This window comes from Acanthisitta chloris, unplaced genomic scaffold (assembly GCF_000695815.1).
Source record: "Acanthisitta chloris isolate BGI_N310 unplaced genomic scaffold, ASM69581v1 scaffold16739, whole genome shotgun sequence".
Lineage (NCBI taxonomy): Eukaryota > Metazoa > Chordata > Aves > Passeriformes > Acanthisittidae > Acanthisitta > Acanthisitta chloris.
This window is the reverse complement of record NW_008690993.1, coordinates 8,446-26,578: the sequence shown is the minus strand read 5'-3', so window position 1 is coordinate 26,578 and position 18,133 is coordinate 8,446. Positions and strand designations below refer to the sequence as shown.

The following is an 18,133-nucleotide window of genomic DNA, read 5'->3' as shown; positions in this document are numbered from 1 at the left end:
ATCATCATCAGTTAAATGGCAACTGGGACTATAAGAAGCCTGTTTTTTTTAAAACTTTTTATCACTATGAATCATAATGTTAATATTGGTTCTGAACAACAGAAATATATATAATGACATATAAAAGGCACTTGAAAATGCACCAAGTATAAACAGAACTAAGATTTCCATTAAGAGCCTGTTTGTTTCTCCTAAAATAGATCATGCAGTGCTGTAATTACAGATCACTTATGATTTCTCTTTAATTTCACTCTATCGAGCCCTTTCAACACGGACCAGAGGATCAGTATTTATCCCCAGGAGGTTTGCACGGCAGAGCTGAGAGTCACCAGCACATGGCAGTACCTGAGAGAAAAATAACAGTGGGAGGACCTCGAGTGGTGGCAACTGGGCAGTGCTGCTGCTTAAACATCACCTGCAGCCATCCCTGTCCTGCTGCCATCCCAGTCAGAGCAGCTTTGTACTGGGGTTTGTACTGGGGACCAGCTTTAGTCTGGACTAACAGGCTGAATATCTGCTCTGGTGTAGAGGTAGACTGAACCCACATCAGTGAATGGAAACTTGAGGTGCATTACTGGAACACAATTTCAGTTCAATTTTATCCAAAAGATAATCCAATTTATTTCCCAGGGGAACATCACAGTATTAATGGAAAAAGCTTTCAAGTAGTTCTGTTATATTCAAGGAATAAAAGGTGATAATGAAGGTGCTCAACAAATCTATATGAGCAAAATATAAAACTAATCTTGATGTAGCAGTACCTGGAAAGATTTTTAAACTGCATCTTGCATTATTACATCTGACATCTGGTGGAATAGAAAAACAGGAGAAATGCAAAAGGACTAGGTGCAGCAGCACAGCAGAGAAGGCAGCAGCTCATTAGCAGAACAGGGTGTTCAGGGGAAGCAGGGAACAGGAAAGCCACTTGGGTTTTGAATCCAGGCTATAAATGACAGGAGACTTACATGGAATTGGAAATTTCCTCTAAGAGACACAAGAAGGCTAAATTTCACAAGAAATTTTGATTTCATCTCTCATAATTATAGATAGATTAGGAGACAGAAACCCTCACAAAACCCTCACTACCATTTTTTCTCCTGGTAAGTATCAGGTAGCATAGTCAAGTGTGTATACTTTTCATACATAAGACTCTGGCTGACATATAGAGTAGTTAGCTACTGTTATGCCTGTAGATTAGCCACACTGTTGCCAAAGAACAGCAAAATCACTTCAAGAACACTTTACACCAGAAAGGGATTACTATATCATTATCCACCTTCACTGCTCCAGCTTGTCTTCCTGCTCCTACCTCAATTCCACAGCAGAGAGTATTAGAGACCTCAAAACTGAAGGATCAATATACTTTGCTTCTGATCAAAAGCTGTGGACTAACAAGAGAACCACTTTGTGCTGAAATCAGTGAGACAGTACAGTCTCCATGAGGATTGAGAAAGAAAGAAAAGCTCTCTCCTCCCTTCCACAAAATAACAGTTTAAAATAAATCAGAAAAGAATTAATTGTTTAAGAAGCTCCAACATACTTGTTTGACTACTTGTAGCTGCTCTGTTAACTGTTGCTGTAAATTTGCAGACTCAGACAATTTTTCCTGTTAAAAAAAAAAAGAAATTATGAATAATTTAACTTGGGGGGAAAAAAAAAGTATTTGATTCCTAAAACCCAATTTGCTCTTTCAAAACTACAGGTAGCAATACTTAATTACTTTCCATGTACTGTCTGCCTTCTGTACAACTACTGTGTTTCTAGGCCACAACATATGTCTGTTACAATGCTGCACAATCAGAAACACATTAAAAAAAGTCCTAGTAGAAGTAATCAATAATCAACAGCTTTTATAAAACAAAACCAAATTTCAGCCTCTAGAAGTTAGTTTGTCAGTGAGTTCATTGATCCTGATTCAGTTTCCTGAGCATCTCAGGATTATTTACTGAACATTTCTGGGATTTAAGTAAATTGCACATGTTAAGTGCCATTCTGAGTCAAACCAAGGGTATTTCTCACCCCAGGATTTCACTGTAGATTGCTAAGGGAAGAGTAAAAAGCAATTATAGATTGACCATTGCCAGTTCTCAACATCAGCAATTTTGGGACTTAAAAGTATTCATTAACTCAATGTGCAGTGCAAATTGGGTCCTTTCATTTCAGTACGAAGCTTACAGGAGGAGAATCCTTGTGTACAGGAAAAAGAACATATCTTTGGGCATATCAACCCAAAGTCTTCAAAATTTATAGCAAGAAATTATTTTTAATAGAATTTCCTGTATCCTAAGATCCATTTTCCTGTCCAAGAACAACTTACAAATGCTGAATACAATTTTTTTTAATCTTGTGGTTTGTTAGAAAAGAAATTCAGGACCATAGGGCTGTGGGTGTAACTCAGGGTATTAGGAAATAATCAATATATTTGCTGCTTTAGGTCTTAGGAATTTTGTAATGTGTGTGAAAATATGTATTAATTTTGAACACAGCCTAATTTATCTCCTCCCATTCTGATTTTCTACCAAAGGATCAGCTCAGACTCTGTGGTTACTGGGATCACACATTTCTAAATAAAATTGCCATGCAAATCAGTCACTTCTCCAAATTCACTTTTGTGAAATATCTGCTTAGTCTCATTTCTCTGTGGATCAGATTTAAGAACGCCTTAGTATTCAGCATAACAAATAAATGTCACTGTCTCCACCAATCTTCAGACATGATTAGGATTGCTCCTTCTGCCTTTTTATTTATTCATGAAAAATTGCATATAAAATTCAAAGGAACAGTAAATCACTATATACAAAAAACCAACCCTCTTGAATGATTTAAAGCAAATAAAAACGAAGTGTTACCTTTAATTTACTCATTTCTTTTAAAGCTTCATTTCTCTCTTTCTTAAGTCTCTCCACATCATCCTCCACAGAATCACAGGTTGTAAACTGTGTGTTTAAATATTTGAAAGATCTAAAGGTTAGGAGGTATTGCTAACTGTGTTTTCCATAAGCCTTAACATCTTATATTAAAAGATCTTGTTTAAAAAATGAGGGCAGAACCTGAATTTTAAAATGCTAAAAATGCTAAAAATGTTGACCAACTTCTGCTCCAAAGGAATAATTATTTTTCCTGTTTAAAAAATACTTTTATGAATCCATTTTAAGTATCGAGAATACAACACTAATAGCCACTGTTTTTTTCAACATTCTAAATATTGTATCATTTTATTTTAGTAACCATATACTGCAAATGCTCTTTCTTAAAGTTACCTCTAGAATAAACTGATTTTCACTGCAGCAGCAGCTCAAATCACTGGGCCCAAGAACTGTTTGTCACTCACAGGTTGTAACAACACAAATGCCACTAAGAAACCTCAGCAAATCACTGTTGTCCAGGCTTATAACAAACCACAATCTAATCACATTAGTTGCTCTCTGCAAATAGGCTGTTTAAAAAAAAAGCTTTACAGAAACTAGGTTATCTTAAAGAACCTCATGGTGTGGAGCTGCTCAAAACATCTGCAAAGATTTGGAGTATTTTACATCTAATAAACTGTCCCATAATTTACATGTAAGAAACTCTCCCAATGTTTAACCACTGAACAGGCACATACTTTACCTGGGAATCCACCAAGCTGGCAGTGTCATTGCCCCCCAGGGATGTAGGTTTGTGGTCATCATCTGTAGCACTCGATTGCACAGAGAACAGATTCCTTGAGACTTCAACGAAATCTGGAAAACCAGTTCAGATTCTGTTGCTGTAGCCCACAAGGTCAATTTAGTAGCTCCTCACTAGAAGCTATACAGCTCCTAACATCACCATGAACAGCCTTTCTTTAATAAATGCAATGTCTGCCCTCTGGAAGCTTCCAAAGGAAAATGCAAAAATCAGATCCCTCGGCAGAGAAACTTTATAAAGCTCTGAGGAATAACAATGTTCAGAACACATCTTGGAATGAAATACCCCCAAATCAAGGAGAAAAGAAAACAAAGGTGGTGTGAAGCTCACCTTCAAAGTACCTGGTCAGAGATGCTCTACATTTGTCAGCCTCTCAAGGCTGCTCTTAATTACAGAAATTTGTGATTTGCTTTCTTATTATGAGAAACCTGCACACCTGCTATACACTTGCCCTGCCCAAGGGACTGGCCTTACAGCAAACTGTCATAACCAAAAATAAGCAGCTCATTCCCATCACAACTGGGTTTAGCTACATGAACTGGGATGGTCTCCATGCAAATCTCTGTATGTGCAACAGCTGAAATCTTGTTACTTCTCACAAACTCAAGTCCATCAGTTTACTTGCTTCAAGAAGTGTCTTTAACCATCAATACTCTCCCAAGTAGTTTTTGGGACAATTACAATGCCCTATTGTCAAGGCAAGAAATTTAGGAATTTCTGAGCACAAAATGAAACTTTCTTAAGGCTGCTCTTAATTACAGAAATTTGTGATTTGCTTTCTTATTACTTAGTTTCAGAATTTCAAGCTTATTTTTATACAGTAGGATAAAGTTTCTTGCCTCCAACTATCATTTTCTTTGCAGCAGCAATGCAATATGGACAAAAAATATATTACTGGCTAAACTTTACCATTTCTATATTCCTACTTTTCATTCTTTTCCATGGTAATTAACAAATTATTACCTCCAAAAGACGCTGTTCCTTTAGAATCTTTCTGAAGTTGCTGCCTTAGGGCTTGCTGCTGTTCATCTGTGAGCTGAATCCCAAGATAATTCAATGCCTGGAAGGAAAAAACTTAGTTTGGAGTAAAAAAAGAAAGGACTAGGGATAATGACTGCAGGGACATGGGGGAGTAATTAAAGAGCTATACTTCAAAGAGCCTTTGTATCCTAGTACACTCTCACTGACAACACTTTTATTCCAGAGCCACTCTGTGACTTTTCCTTCTAATTGAGAGATGTTCAGATATTATTTAACCTTGAATACAGATGAGTGTAATAAGCAAAACCCTTTGTCCTTAATAACTGCCTTAAAAATCCTGAGGGATGTTCTAATTCCCAGAAGAGTTAATCAGTAATTAGATTAACAAAAACAGTAATTTGCCCAATATCTAAAATGAAATATTGTCCTGCAACACGACAGAACTATCCAAATAGAAAACTTTGTGTGTAATTTAGACCTTAAAGTATGTCAGACTAATAATATCATCCAGATGTTTTACCTGGATCATGAAGGGGATAAAGGAAAACTGAGAAGATTTTATTTACCTTCTCCAGCTTTTCTGTTTTGAGACGAATAGTTGAGTTCCTTACTTGATGCTGACCATGATCACTCTGGCTGGGGGTAAGAACTAAGAAGAAAAAGCATAAATTTATAATGATGTAGTTAAAACTGTTGCTTTGAAAAATGTGTTCTGGAGCTGTGTTCATCTCAGCTAAATACCCACTTGCCACAAATTCATGTTAGATTGACTTTTTTCCTTAAAGGACATAGTTGTAATAAACAAAAATTATGGGTATCAATCACTTCCAGTATTTTTTGGCAGGAAACAGTGACAAGTAGCAAATTAGCAGAAAGCAACCAGGAATAACTTTGAGTGATCCATCAAGCATATGGCTTATACTTGTGGTATTTTCTCTTCTCCCAGAGATACACAGTTACTTGGGAAACAGCAGGGGAAACACACTTGTGAATTCCAAGAGAGACCTTCAAGACACACCCTCAGCATAACTGACAGCTCCCAAAAGCATATTGAGTGATCTAGAAAACACGGTGGAAAGAGGGAGAATGACCTGTTGTCAATTCAGGGCTGTGTGGAGGGAGCTTAGACTAAATTCCTCAGGCTCCTCATTCTTCCCTGGGGAGGAACTCCTTTCCAAGAACTCCCATCCATTAGGAGTCCATCACTTCATCATCCATCATTCCCTTCTCTCCAGTCCTTACAGTCAGAAACACAAGTTTTCCTGATTTTAGCTAGTTGCATTAATAACTTGTGGTGCTCCTATTGTACTTCCACTATACACAAGTGATGAAGCTGAGGGAGGGACAGCAGCACAGCTCCTACACAAGATTGCAGAACAGCTGCTTTTCTTTTGGAGTTTGTGCTGAGTTCTAATGAACTCGACACAGTCACAGCTTTGCCATGTCTCACACACCTGTGGATACAACACAGCCACCTCTGGCAGCCTGAGATCATAGACAGAAGGAGCAATTCACTATCAATTCTTTGGATTTTAGATGTATGCAAACAGAAAAAAAGTCATTGTTTACATTCATTATTTACATATACCATTTAGATCTTAATTCATCATTTCATTATGGATTAGAGGGGTACTGAAACCAAAACCAGCACTTGAAAACCAAAGGATCTTGCAGTTTGACATTCTCTCTAAACGAACAGAAGGAATCACATAGAATTCTATTTCTTTTTTTTTTTTTGCAGCTTCACAGCATATCTGTTTCCAAGCTCAAAGTAATTTACATTCTCTTGATATGCCAAAAGCATAAACCAAAACATCTTGAAAATCTCTGACACTAACACCTCTCACATGCTATATTAAATTCTGAAGACAGTGGGCTAGAACCTCGGCAGAATTGGCACAATTCCTCCCAGCTCAGAATGAAAAAGCCTCATGTATGAGTGTGTGCAAAAACTTCTCAAAACTCTCCTGATCTTTTCATACAGCATTATAGAAAAAATCATCTGAGAGATACTTGTGTTTTTCAAGGTTATCTTTGAAAGGTTATCCTCAAAAAAGGGCAGCATGAAAGAAGTGGCAGGTTTGACTAGGGATGTGCTATTAAATCAGAAGAAAATGAAACATGACAAGAAACAGTACAAACTGGAGCTGCAAGGATTTGTGCTTTCTGCTCTACTACCTGCATTATTCAGATGTGTTAAGGAACTGTGGCTTTCTAAGTCTCCTTAAGCAATGAAGTTCCTCTGCATTGCATTCTATTAATCAAAAGCCTTATATTCTCAATATATTAAAACCAGCCATTTGTCTTGTCCCTTTGATTTAGTTGTGGTGTTTTACATGGTCAATATGAAAAACCTCTGTGAGCATTGAACTCCAGGTGTATTCAATACTGTAAACTTTCCAGTTTCAAAAGGTCACATTGGGCCAGCTCAGCCTTCAAGGAAGGAGGAAACCAACTGGTCAGACTTCAATAGGGCAACTGGTTCATTTCAAATCAGAGTATCTAATATTGGCCATAATAAACAGAGGGACAGTGGAATTAACATCAGTGGAGAGACAGCTAGAATGAATCAGATCCTGTATGTTTGTTCTTCCTCTTCTCAGCACATTAGACAGCAAGTTGACAAGCTCAGGTTATGCTTACTTGCTACTGCCTGAAGAAAGAGAACTGCCTGAAGAAAGGCAGTTCAGGTCTGCATACAGGAATACAGACCAGAGCCAGTTCTTCTACTGTGTCAATGGAGACTCACATTTTCGTGTCAGACTCTGCATTTTCACTGTTTCTAAACACAACACACTATTTGTTTCTCTAAGGAATTACAGTTGTTCAGCTCAGATTTGGTACTGACTAAACTCCACAACCTCTGGTTTTCCTTCAGTGTTATTTTCAAAACAGATATTTAGAGACATGATCAAAGTGACTCTTGTCTTTGCTTGAATGTCATGACTCTCAAATATAAACAGACACATATATACTCTAGTTGTTATTAACTGAGAAGCTGTTCGAGGTCTGCATGTTATTTCTGCCCTTCCAATATGCTGCTCTGGTTTGCACAAAACAAACCTGCAGGCAGCACACATGCACAGAGTTCCAGCAAATCAAGAAAGCACAGTTCCTATGGCAACCCAATCTTGATCTATATGTGAGTCTTCATTATCTGGTTTCTACTGAGTCTGTATCATTACTGCTGTACAGCAAATGTTGTGATCACTCATTTTTGTTTGGTTTCAGCTGTTTGTTAAAGACAATATAAGTTATATTTGACAGAAGCTACTGAACAATTCATTGATCTCAGTCCTTTATTTAGGACTATAAACTGGTGCAATGTTCCTTTTTTATAATTTTTTTTTTTTTTTACAGACTGTTGAGTCTCACTCTGTACCGTGTTCTGTATAACAGTTAGCAAAGGAAAAAAAAAGGGTGGCAGGGAATTAACTCAGCACTCACACGTGGCAGACACATCAGGACTTCTGTCTGCAGGAGTTATTGGAGATTGCTCTCCCATCTTGACTCCAGTTTCCATCTATGAAAGAAAATCAAAACTCATGAAATGCCATTTCTAAAGCAAACTACAAATGCATCAATATCAAAAGAGAGGGAGAGGAAGAAAGCACAGGGAGGAAAAAAGGGCTGGAGAGATCAAAACAACCCAAGGAGAAGCTGGAAGGCATGGAGAAGGAATGGCATCAGAAAACTCAGATCAGGGCCTCATCAAAACCTTGGGGTTTGAATATTTTCACAGATTAAGATAGCACAGCCTCTCTAGGCAACCTGTATCAATGTTTATTATCCCTAATAGGCAAGAAAAATGGGCAAGAATTGTAAGTACAAACATAAGAATTGAGAATCACCTGTTTTGACTTTGTGTTTGCCATGGAACATTCTATTCTTCCTTGTTCAAAGACAATACTTGATTTAGCTTTAAAAATACCATAAACTAAAAATGCTTTTTCAAAATCTGAAGTAATAGCTTTAAAAATCTTTCTAATGGTCAACATTACTTCTTTATACTAATGTGAGCCCTATGAACTAAAACAATTGTTGCTTAGCCAAAACAAAGGGGGAAAAAATTCCACATTCTTCCAGGACTTCTTTAAAGCAAAAATCATCATCACAGGGCAAGTGTAACTTTTGAGATAGTGCTGCACTCACACATACGTAGCAAACTGAGAACATCTTATCTCTGAAATTTGTAACTATATATCTAATTAAAAAAATTTACTCCCTAGAGAAACAATAAGGAGAACTTTGTATCTAAGAACACAGGCAATGCTTATTTTTATTGATTTGTTTTCTTACCCCAAGTCAACTAACAGTCTTATTCCTCTCATCAGTGTGGTTTACTCTCCTGCTACACAACATGGATTTTGCAAAAGTTTTGATATTCCAAAGACTTAATATTGTGCAGGAAAATAGCCAGTCATTTTCTTACTAAAATGGAAACTCAGTTAAAATTAGGAGAAAACAACCATTTGCTCACTTTATTCTAAGTGGAGCAGTAACTACTCACAGCATCTGGAGTGAAGGGTGAAACAAGTTTTCCATTAGGAGGTGCAAGAGAACCAAGTGCTGCAGCCTGTTGCTCTCCATATGCTACAGAAGATGTTAAGAGGCTGAAAGGATGTTGCAGATTCTCTGGATAACTGGGAATGTTTTTCTGCCTAATAAAAGCTATCTCCCAAAAGCTTTCAAACCTAGAATCAAAATCAAAGAAGTTTCAGCACATTGTACACTGTATTGTCTGCAAGATTATGTTACTTTTGTAAAAATTACACTTTTCCAGACACTGTGTGTGATGTTATTTCATTAGTTTTCTACAAGGATGCTCTGTCCTCCATCACTAAAAAGGCAAATACTGTGGGGTTGCGTTTTGGTTCAGTTTTTGATTTTTGAAAGCATTAAAAATATCATAATGTTACAAGTCTAAAAGGTCTATGAAATGCTATTGCAACTAAATATTTTAAAAAAAATAATCACAGAATCTCTGGACCTGCTCCAGCACTTCAATATCCCTCCTGAACTGAGGGGCCCAGAACTGAGCACAGGATGCAAGGTTAATCTCTCTTGTTTCCTCCAAGTATATGACAAGTCATTTCACATTAATCTGATCACAGATATCACATAACAAACCATTCTGGAGGGTTAGCTCTTTGGCAGTAACAGATACCTCATCTTGGTCCTGTTGATTATACTTTTGGCCTCTTCATAGGAGACACCAATCATGGACTCTTTGTTGATGGACACGAGCTGATCCCCAGGCTTCAGTCGTCCATCCTGAGACAGCAAATAAAACACCAAACCCACAAATTTCACATGAATTGCTAACACTACAGAAAGAACTGTACAATCACAGCACTTTGGCCTCTTCCTCTGGCTCTGTTCAGAAAAGAAATACCAAGAACAGCTATGCATTCTGCCTGACAATCTCCCAGAAGAAAACAGATCAAATGACCATTAACCACCATCACAGCAGTTGCTATAAAAACTTCAGATCTCAGATTTAGTGTGGCAATACATGGCACTCCTCAGGGACTCATGGCCATGTTGAACTTAATGAGAAAACCAGATTAGTCCATTAGCAATTCACCAGTCAAAACTATGACAGAAACAATATTGTCAACGTTGTGTTTCTGTTGAATTAATTGCAAACTCTCTACCAGCACAAGAACATATCACATTTCTGTCTCAGAGACTCTAAGACAACAGTTTCAATGTGCCAGGCAAGATTTCTCCTCCTCTACTCACATTTTAAAAGAGGTCTCAACAATTTAACTGGAAATTCATGTAATTCACCTCTGGTTACAGAGTCAGTTATCACACTTTGTCTAATGAAACACACACCTGAAATATCTTTGTTATTCAGCTCCTAAGAAACTAATCACAAAACCAATCTGATCATGTGAAACAAACTGTGTACAGAAGATGATCCGTAGAAAAGAAGAAAAAACTCTTATTTCTTCTCAAGACCGATATAATTACACCTGTTTAATACTCACATATCATAACTTTAGCTGTTAGTTTAAACCTATGATAGCACTTTACTACAGTTTGTTTGCTACTTAGTATTTCGGTTTTGATTAAAGAAAAAAGCTGAAATCTTTTATTTTGCTCTCACGTAGCCTATTGCAGGATGTTCATTTCAATGGTGCCCTCACGTGGCAGAGGTTTAGCACATCCTGCTCCAGTTTCCCAAACAGGATAATCAAGATTGGGAAATTACCTCTATTATTGCTAATGTTAGAACCTATTTATGTCTATTGGTTATGTGTGATTGACTTTAAATTCTATGCTTGCAATGAGAAAAATGTTTCAGAAGCCACAACAAAACAGAAGAAACAAAAGATGAATTATCACAATGTATCTATTAAATGAAGTATTTGAGAAATATTGCATGCTATCCTTCCACCTTGGTATTTTAGGATTAAACTCAGTCTACAAACATTCAGTGACAAACAGTTACAGACTGTCTGGGGACAGAACTTGCTCCTGAAATTAGCTCACACCCTCTTGCTTGGCCAGAGGCAAAAGCTGATTATCTATACTTCCAAATAACCATAGTAACTCCACAAGAGACTCTTGAATAAACAGTTGTGTGTACTTGAACCAGACAGTAACGTTATTTATTTACTTTGTAAACCTGACAAACTCTCCTGATTTACATATTGCATCTGTCAGAAATGAAAACACTAATCACAACTGATACACACATTTTATTAGTCTGCTCTTGCAGAATATTTTTTTCTAATTTGCCTACACAATGATTCCCAACTGCAAGGATCCACCTAAATTAAGTCTCAAGGAAACATGATTTTCTGAATGCCCAAGTAAAAAAGAGATGCAACCTGGAGCTCTGTCCCATCCTTTCTGAATTACCTTGCACGGTGCAACCTCTTACAGAAGCTGACTTTGTACCTTCTCATGCATAAACTGGGGAATAAGATCCTCATTTACCCCAAATGAACTTATGAATCACTGCCATTACCATGCAACCCTGCTAGGTGCAGTGAGATAATTCTGGTTGAAGAGAAAGCAAGGAGAAACACAGACATTTTGTATTTAAAATATAGAACCATAGAATCAACTGGGTTGGAAGAGACCACCAAGATCATCAAATCCAACCCTACTGTGGTTACTAGACTATGGCACAAAGTGCCACATCCAGTCTCATCTTAAAAACCTTCACCAGCCTCGTTGCTCTTCTCTGGACCTGTTGTATATGTAACACACTGAAACAGGTACGAAAGAAAGGCACAAATACAGGTGGTGCAAGGGGGAGGAAGGGAAAAAAGATCTTTACCTTATGACAATCACCTCCTGGGACAATTTCGTGGATATATACCAGAGGCCCTTCATTTCTGTTAATTCCTCCCACAATATTCAAACCTAGGCTTGTCCCTTTGCAAACAGAGATAATCTGAAATGCACTGTCCCTGCAAAGAGAAAGAAAAGGACAATTACTTCACAGAACGAGATACTCAATAAAGACTCAAGTGATAAATAATCTTTATCTTCCTGATTTTACAAATATGTATTACAGCAACAAATAGAAATAGTGAACATTCAACCTCAATGTTCCAATCTTACGCTGCCTAAGTACTACAAAATCAGCAACTTCAGGTGCTGCTTTTAGCAATTATAAAAAGAATCAATACATCCTATTACAAGGCTAAAAGCTCCTCTCTAATTTATATATCCAAGGCTTCTGGGAGTACCTAGGTACATATAAACCAGAAACTTTAAATCATCAGGAGACACTAAGATCAAAAGTCAACCTGATTAATCTACTTCTACCATGCAAACAATAATTAAATAGGAAAAAAACTTATTAAAACTAAAAGTTTGCAATATCAATGGTATTATTAATGACAGGATTAAGTTTTTAAAAAGTTTAACCCAAATGTTCCTGCAGCTCACACAAGAGAGTTACAATCAGTTTTGGAAATTACTTTGCAAGCTTTGGGGACGGTGCTGGGACAGAATTATTTCTGCTGATGGTAGTGATGTTATCCTTTGGATGCAGCTGAGGACTCTGTGACCTTGAGGATGACCCAGAAGAAAGGCTCTCTGTAGATTTTGCTTCAGGAAAAGAAATGATGAAAAAAGAAATAAACCACACATTTGGGGAAAAGCACAACATTTCAGCTCATGTTACTAAGCTCAGTAGGACTGTTTTCATGCTAGAAAACAGACAAACTATAAACAATCAGACAACCAAAAGAAAGCTTAAGCCTACACAGGTAGAGCTGTGAGCCACCCAGGGTCCCAGGAATGATTCCTTAAACCATAGCAAGTGATGATCTTTTTTCAAACTGGGTGTACAACCCAAAAACTCAACTGACTTCCCTAAAGAATAACCACCCATGCTATACAAAGGCACCTTAATCAGGCAGCAGATCCACCAAGGTTAGAATTTATGGTACTCTAGCTCAAATTTTCATTAGCACTCTGAAATCCTACGGTACATTTCTGCTACAAATACTTTTCATGTCATGTGTTAATTAAAATTGCTGAAGTAAATTGTAGTATTTTTATTTTAAGAGTTGGGGAAAGCTGACACACAAAGCCCTCAAGGTACATACACATTTAGACTACGAACTAAATGCTAAAGTCTTAGCAACAATGTGTGTTTTGACTGACTTTCAGTCACTTCCTCCAATGTATTTTCAACCCAAATTAGAAGAGTTCTAAGTGCAAGTTTCTGCTCCACAGAAACATGACTACAGGATTCTGTCAGGTTAGGAAGTGATGTCTCACCAGGTAACAGATGTGTTGGAGAAGTTCTTGCAGAGCTGGTGTCACTGTGAGAGCCATACTTATCCATCAGGTCATGAAATTCTTTCCTGTGGCAATAAAAAGATCCTCTTTGTCAGGATCTGGTGTTAATTTGAATGCAGCCTGTGAAACCTGCACTGTTTGTACTGCAGTTACCCTTCCTCAGAGGAACCTCAACTGAAAGAGGGAAGCCCTGGCAAATGCCCAGAAAAGACAAGATCAGGTAACACAGGATAAAGATGGACAAGCAACAGACTAGGAATGAAATGGACTACTGGTAGAAAAGCTAATTGTTACCTCTCTTTATGCTGGATTTCAAAACTTGCAAAATATGTTATCCAAGTCAAGTACAGATAATAACTCAGTGGTATTACCCAGGTGCAGAGCCAGTTATTTATATCAGAAGGAATCGGATTCTTTACCTAGAGAATACTCCTGTTTTTAAAGAATGCTCTTAGTTCAGTTATACTGAACAAGAACCCAGAAGAGACTGACAAAGATGTGGCACCTCAAGAAAAAGAGGACAGAAAAAATACTTATTACTTACTCAATAAAAAGTAAAACAGATGCAAATTCTGAACTTTATTTCTCTTTCTCAGATACTTGCATTCTATTTCACATGAGGCAGATATCATGACATGTTAAATACTGTCTGTGCTTATCTTTTTCATTAGGAAATCTCTCTCAAAAAGCTCCAGCACTGAAATAAGGGCAATTCTTGGTCAGCTGCACTGTTGAAAACAATACTATTGCTAAAACCCAAAACCAGAAGCTCTTTGCAGACACCAATCCTAGTGTAACAAATTGGCAGAGATGTACATCTTGTACCACTGCACTAAAGAAAAACAAAAATGTTTGACTCATCTAATATTGAATCCAGCTTAATTTAAAAAAGAGTTTATAATCTGAGCTATGATTACCTCATTGAGAACTGATTTACAAAACAGAAGTAATCTAGAATGACGAAAGGCAGAAACATCAGCAAATTAATATTACAGAATTAGACAGAGAGAAAGTAAATTAACAGATTGCAGGGCCCTTAATTCCCAGGTAATTCCAGTGACTGCAGAGGGTTGTGGAAAACTGCTTTGTTTTGAATACAAAATTTAATGTACTAATGCCACATCCAGGGAACACATGTCAGCACAGCTGAGTCTAAGTCAAATAATCTTTTTAGCACAGGAATGTAAAGTCCCAAGACATGAATTCACAGGTGTCTCTGGGCAAGGGACTACGGAGTGGCAAATTCTGCCAGCAGATAAAGGGCTGATAGATTTTAATTATTCAAGGAGTTTAGAGGAACTAGGCCAGTATGCTTTGGATAAAAGCAGATTAGAGTGGACCTCACATCTATCTAGGCAGTCTGAAAAAAGAAGAGATCAGAGGCTACAGAGTGATTTAAATGTCTGTCAAATACACGAAATAAAGGAACAGAAAGAAGAAGCTTAAATCGGACAAAAGGCTAAAGGAATTTAGAGAAAAATCCTTTATGGAGAGATTACTCTGTAAGTGGAACATCCCAGGAAAGGCAAATAACAGCAGATACTCTTGCAATGATTATTGCAATAGTTACATAACAGCTGTTTTCTCTGGAGATTTAAGTGCAAAGGGGATACAGACCTGGATCCTGCCATTTCCCATCACTCCCTGCCAATATTGGTTTATATGCTTAACTTTCAGCAATAAGGTAAAAGCAATATATAGCATAAATGTCCTTATCAGGCTGTATTTTGAACTACCTGCTGTACTAAACTGTTTAACCTGCTTATCCTAACTATTCAAAGCTCATTAGAGACTAAAAAGCAAAACTTCTGAGGGGAAACAATAACTAAATCTGCTTTTTTTCAGAAGGCAAGACCAGCTTAAATCATACAGTTCTGGGGTTCTGTAGCTCTGATAGAGCCAATAAATATAAAAAAAAAAATCACAGCAAATGATTTTTTAATGGGAACTTAACATGACAATCCTCCTCTTTCAACTGAAACTGGCCTGAGCTTGTTGCTATAATGGATGCAAGTGATCTCAGAATGAACTGCTATCAAATACTTCACAGAAAAATGTGACATGTGGTGCAATTTTGCAATGAAAACTAATCTGAAAAAAAAATAAATCCATGCAGGCCCACCCACCCAGCCCTAGATATAGCACTGGATTTTTATCAGTTTTAAGGTTAAAACAATGTTATTTTTCTCTTACTTTGCTTCTTCATCTCTAGCAACAAGCAGGGACATGTGATTAGATGCTGATGCTGTTCTCAAGATGTCTACAGCCCTAGAAGGGGGAAACCAGCCAAATAAATAAATATATCAGGGTGCTGTCAAGAAGTACACAGTGAGTAATGGCAAAAGAGAGGAAAATGGACAAATTCCTACCATAGTTCATAATTTTCACTGCCAGATACAGAGAAAAGAGCTTTCCAGCAGCATAACCCCAACCAAGCATTGGAGAATGGAGCAACAACAGGATTTCTCTCAGCAACATATATGACAATTTTTCTTTGAATTTTCAATCTATGCCTCTAGCACTAAGATGTAGAGACCTGTAGTGCTCCTGCTACACAAATCATCTACAGGTGTTTTAAAACCATTTCACCTTCATTGTCCCATTACTTGTTAGCTGCATCATTTCCATTCACTGGTACTGAACCAACAGATAGCTATAAAAACATTTTAACAGCTCAATATGTTCTAATGCTCTTTTCACACACATTCTGTAATCTAGGTCATTAACAAACCAGCTTGTTCTGGCATGATAAAAGCATAAAAAGTCCTTCACTTTTCCATGATAGCTTTGCTGAATTAGACAAATTAATTGCCAGTTAAACTCCAAGGACCTCAGTGGAGTTGTGCTCTTTTCATCTGCGGTCAATACCATCCAGAAAATCCACATATAATATTCCAAGTTCTAACAAACATCTAGCAATCAGTCCAAACATACCTTTCATTTGTGACTCCAATCAAGTTCTCTCCATTGACATCCAAAATCAGGTCCCCAGTGAGCAAACGGCCTTGTAACAAAATCAGCAGAACTCACGAATCAACAGGCAAACAGTGAACATATCACATCAAGGTATTAAACCAGGACTTGTTTATTTAATTCATGCAACCTCATGCAATGAACAACTTGACTTTTCACAGATTCCTTTCTCATCCTAAGTAAGGTCAGTTATTGTGATAAGACCAGTAATTATCCATCAGTCATTAACCACAGAATAGTCATTGAAAATCATTTAGCTATTTGTATGATTTACACACAGGACAAATATTTGTGGGACTGGAATTTATATTTCACAGCTGTGGAGTTAACTCTAAGTTGTATTTTGCTCTTAACAGCCATGTAAGTTACCATGTATACAAATATTAATGTTATATACAAATTCTATTTCTTAACCTTTTGAAAATCTCAAGTTTAGGAACTTGAAGTTGATTCAGATTACTTTAAATGATCACTTTGCACAAGACCAGATGGAATCTCACAAAAACCCATATAGAAACCTGGGACAGAAGTCTATATGTTTATTATTACAAACTCTATTCAGTATGATTTCTTCTTCCCACACTGAACATCTTCACCAACATTAAAAAATAAATAATATAAATTACCAGAGCTAATTAAAACCACTAGTTCTGGACAGGAAACACAACTCTTATCCTTTATGAAACAGAAGAGGTTCAACATCTTAATCAACAGTGCCAATTGCCTTCACACCAGCCACATCTAAATTTGAACACATTTTCAACACCTGAGTATTAAAATCTTTCCCCGAGAAGGCTCCATGTTTCATTTCTCTCTTAAATCCACTTTAAGATCCTGACACTTCATGGATCCTGACTAAAGCATGATGCTTTAAATATCCTTACCTACAAAGTAAAATAACGACTTCTTTTGGCAGCTTTTTATATGCAGTGTGTTTGCAACAAAAAAAAACCAACAAAATTACTTACTATCTATAGCAGCAACCCCTCCAGGAAGAATTCTCTTGATGAAAATCCCATAATCTTCTGCAGTTTGTGCTCGATAACCTCCAATAATTTTAACTCCTGCAGAACAAAGAAAAAGAAACAAGTAAGAAATTGGTTGTATTCACAGTAAAACCCATAAAAGCCAGATAAACTTTTACTGATGAGAGTGTGAACTGGAAAAGCTCAGCAGGTGGTTTCAGTACTCTGACACAACAGAATGAGCAGTGGAGTTACCTAATCCATTCTGACAGTCAGAGAAGGAGATGCGGTGAACAGCTCGATTGATTCCGTGAGGGCCCATAATGGTCCTACAGAACAAAAAAGTCATTAAGTGACCCCAATTACAGAAATGTATTTAGAGCTACAGTAATACAAAAGAAACTACAGTGCCCATGTTTTTAACCCTAACACAAACCAAAACCAGTTTTCTCCACTGACAACTTTATATTGTTTGATACCTCTGCCCATCCCTTCCCCACCCAAAGATCAATCTCCTCATCACAGATATCAGATGCCAAGGTACAAGAAAGTAGACATAGTTTACTTCCTTTTTCCCCCCAAAGCATTTCAGGCTGAACTTATAATAAAAGGATCATGATTAAATACAAACAAAGTCCCACAACCTGGTCCAGCTTAGCATTTAGGCAAGAAAAACATACCACAACATCTTGGATTAGGTACTGAACACTGAAACGAAATCGCAGCTAAGACAGAGCATACGAAAGTATTTTCTAACATATAATTTTGTG

The 18,133-nt window shown here is 37.2% G+C and overlaps 1 protein-coding gene across 1 annotated transcript in view; it reads right to left on the bottom strand.

Annotated features, from left to right (window-relative positions):
- The window catches only part of STXBP4 (syntaxin binding protein 4), a 65,707-nt gene that overhangs the window by 40,831 nt on the left and 6,743 nt on the right, over positions 1 to 18,133 (bottom strand). The window contains exons 2-16 of the mRNA XM_009082069.1: positions 17,619 to 17,692; positions 17,367 to 17,462; positions 16,360 to 16,429; positions 15,619 to 15,693; positions 13,405 to 13,490; positions 12,597 to 12,726; positions 11,948 to 12,080; positions 9,818 to 9,924; positions 9,161 to 9,344; positions 8,098 to 8,173; positions 5,217 to 5,299; positions 4,633 to 4,729; positions 3,610 to 3,722; positions 2,850 to 2,936; positions 1,541 to 1,606 (exon numbers count right to left, since the gene is read on the bottom strand). Coding sequence (XP_009080317.1) covers positions 1,541 to 1,606; positions 2,850 to 2,936; positions 3,610 to 3,722; positions 4,633 to 4,729; positions 5,217 to 5,299; positions 8,098 to 8,173; positions 9,161 to 9,344; positions 9,818 to 9,924; positions 11,948 to 12,080; positions 12,597 to 12,726; positions 13,405 to 13,490; positions 15,619 to 15,693; positions 16,360 to 16,429; positions 17,367 to 17,462; positions 17,619 to 17,692 — 1,477 coding nt within the window. The remainder of the gene's footprint in view (positions 1 to 1,540; positions 1,607 to 2,849; positions 2,937 to 3,609; positions 3,723 to 4,632; positions 4,730 to 5,216; positions 5,300 to 8,097; positions 8,174 to 9,160; positions 9,345 to 9,817; positions 9,925 to 11,947; positions 12,081 to 12,596; positions 12,727 to 13,404; positions 13,491 to 15,618; positions 15,694 to 16,359; positions 16,430 to 17,366; positions 17,463 to 17,618; positions 17,693 to 18,133) is intronic.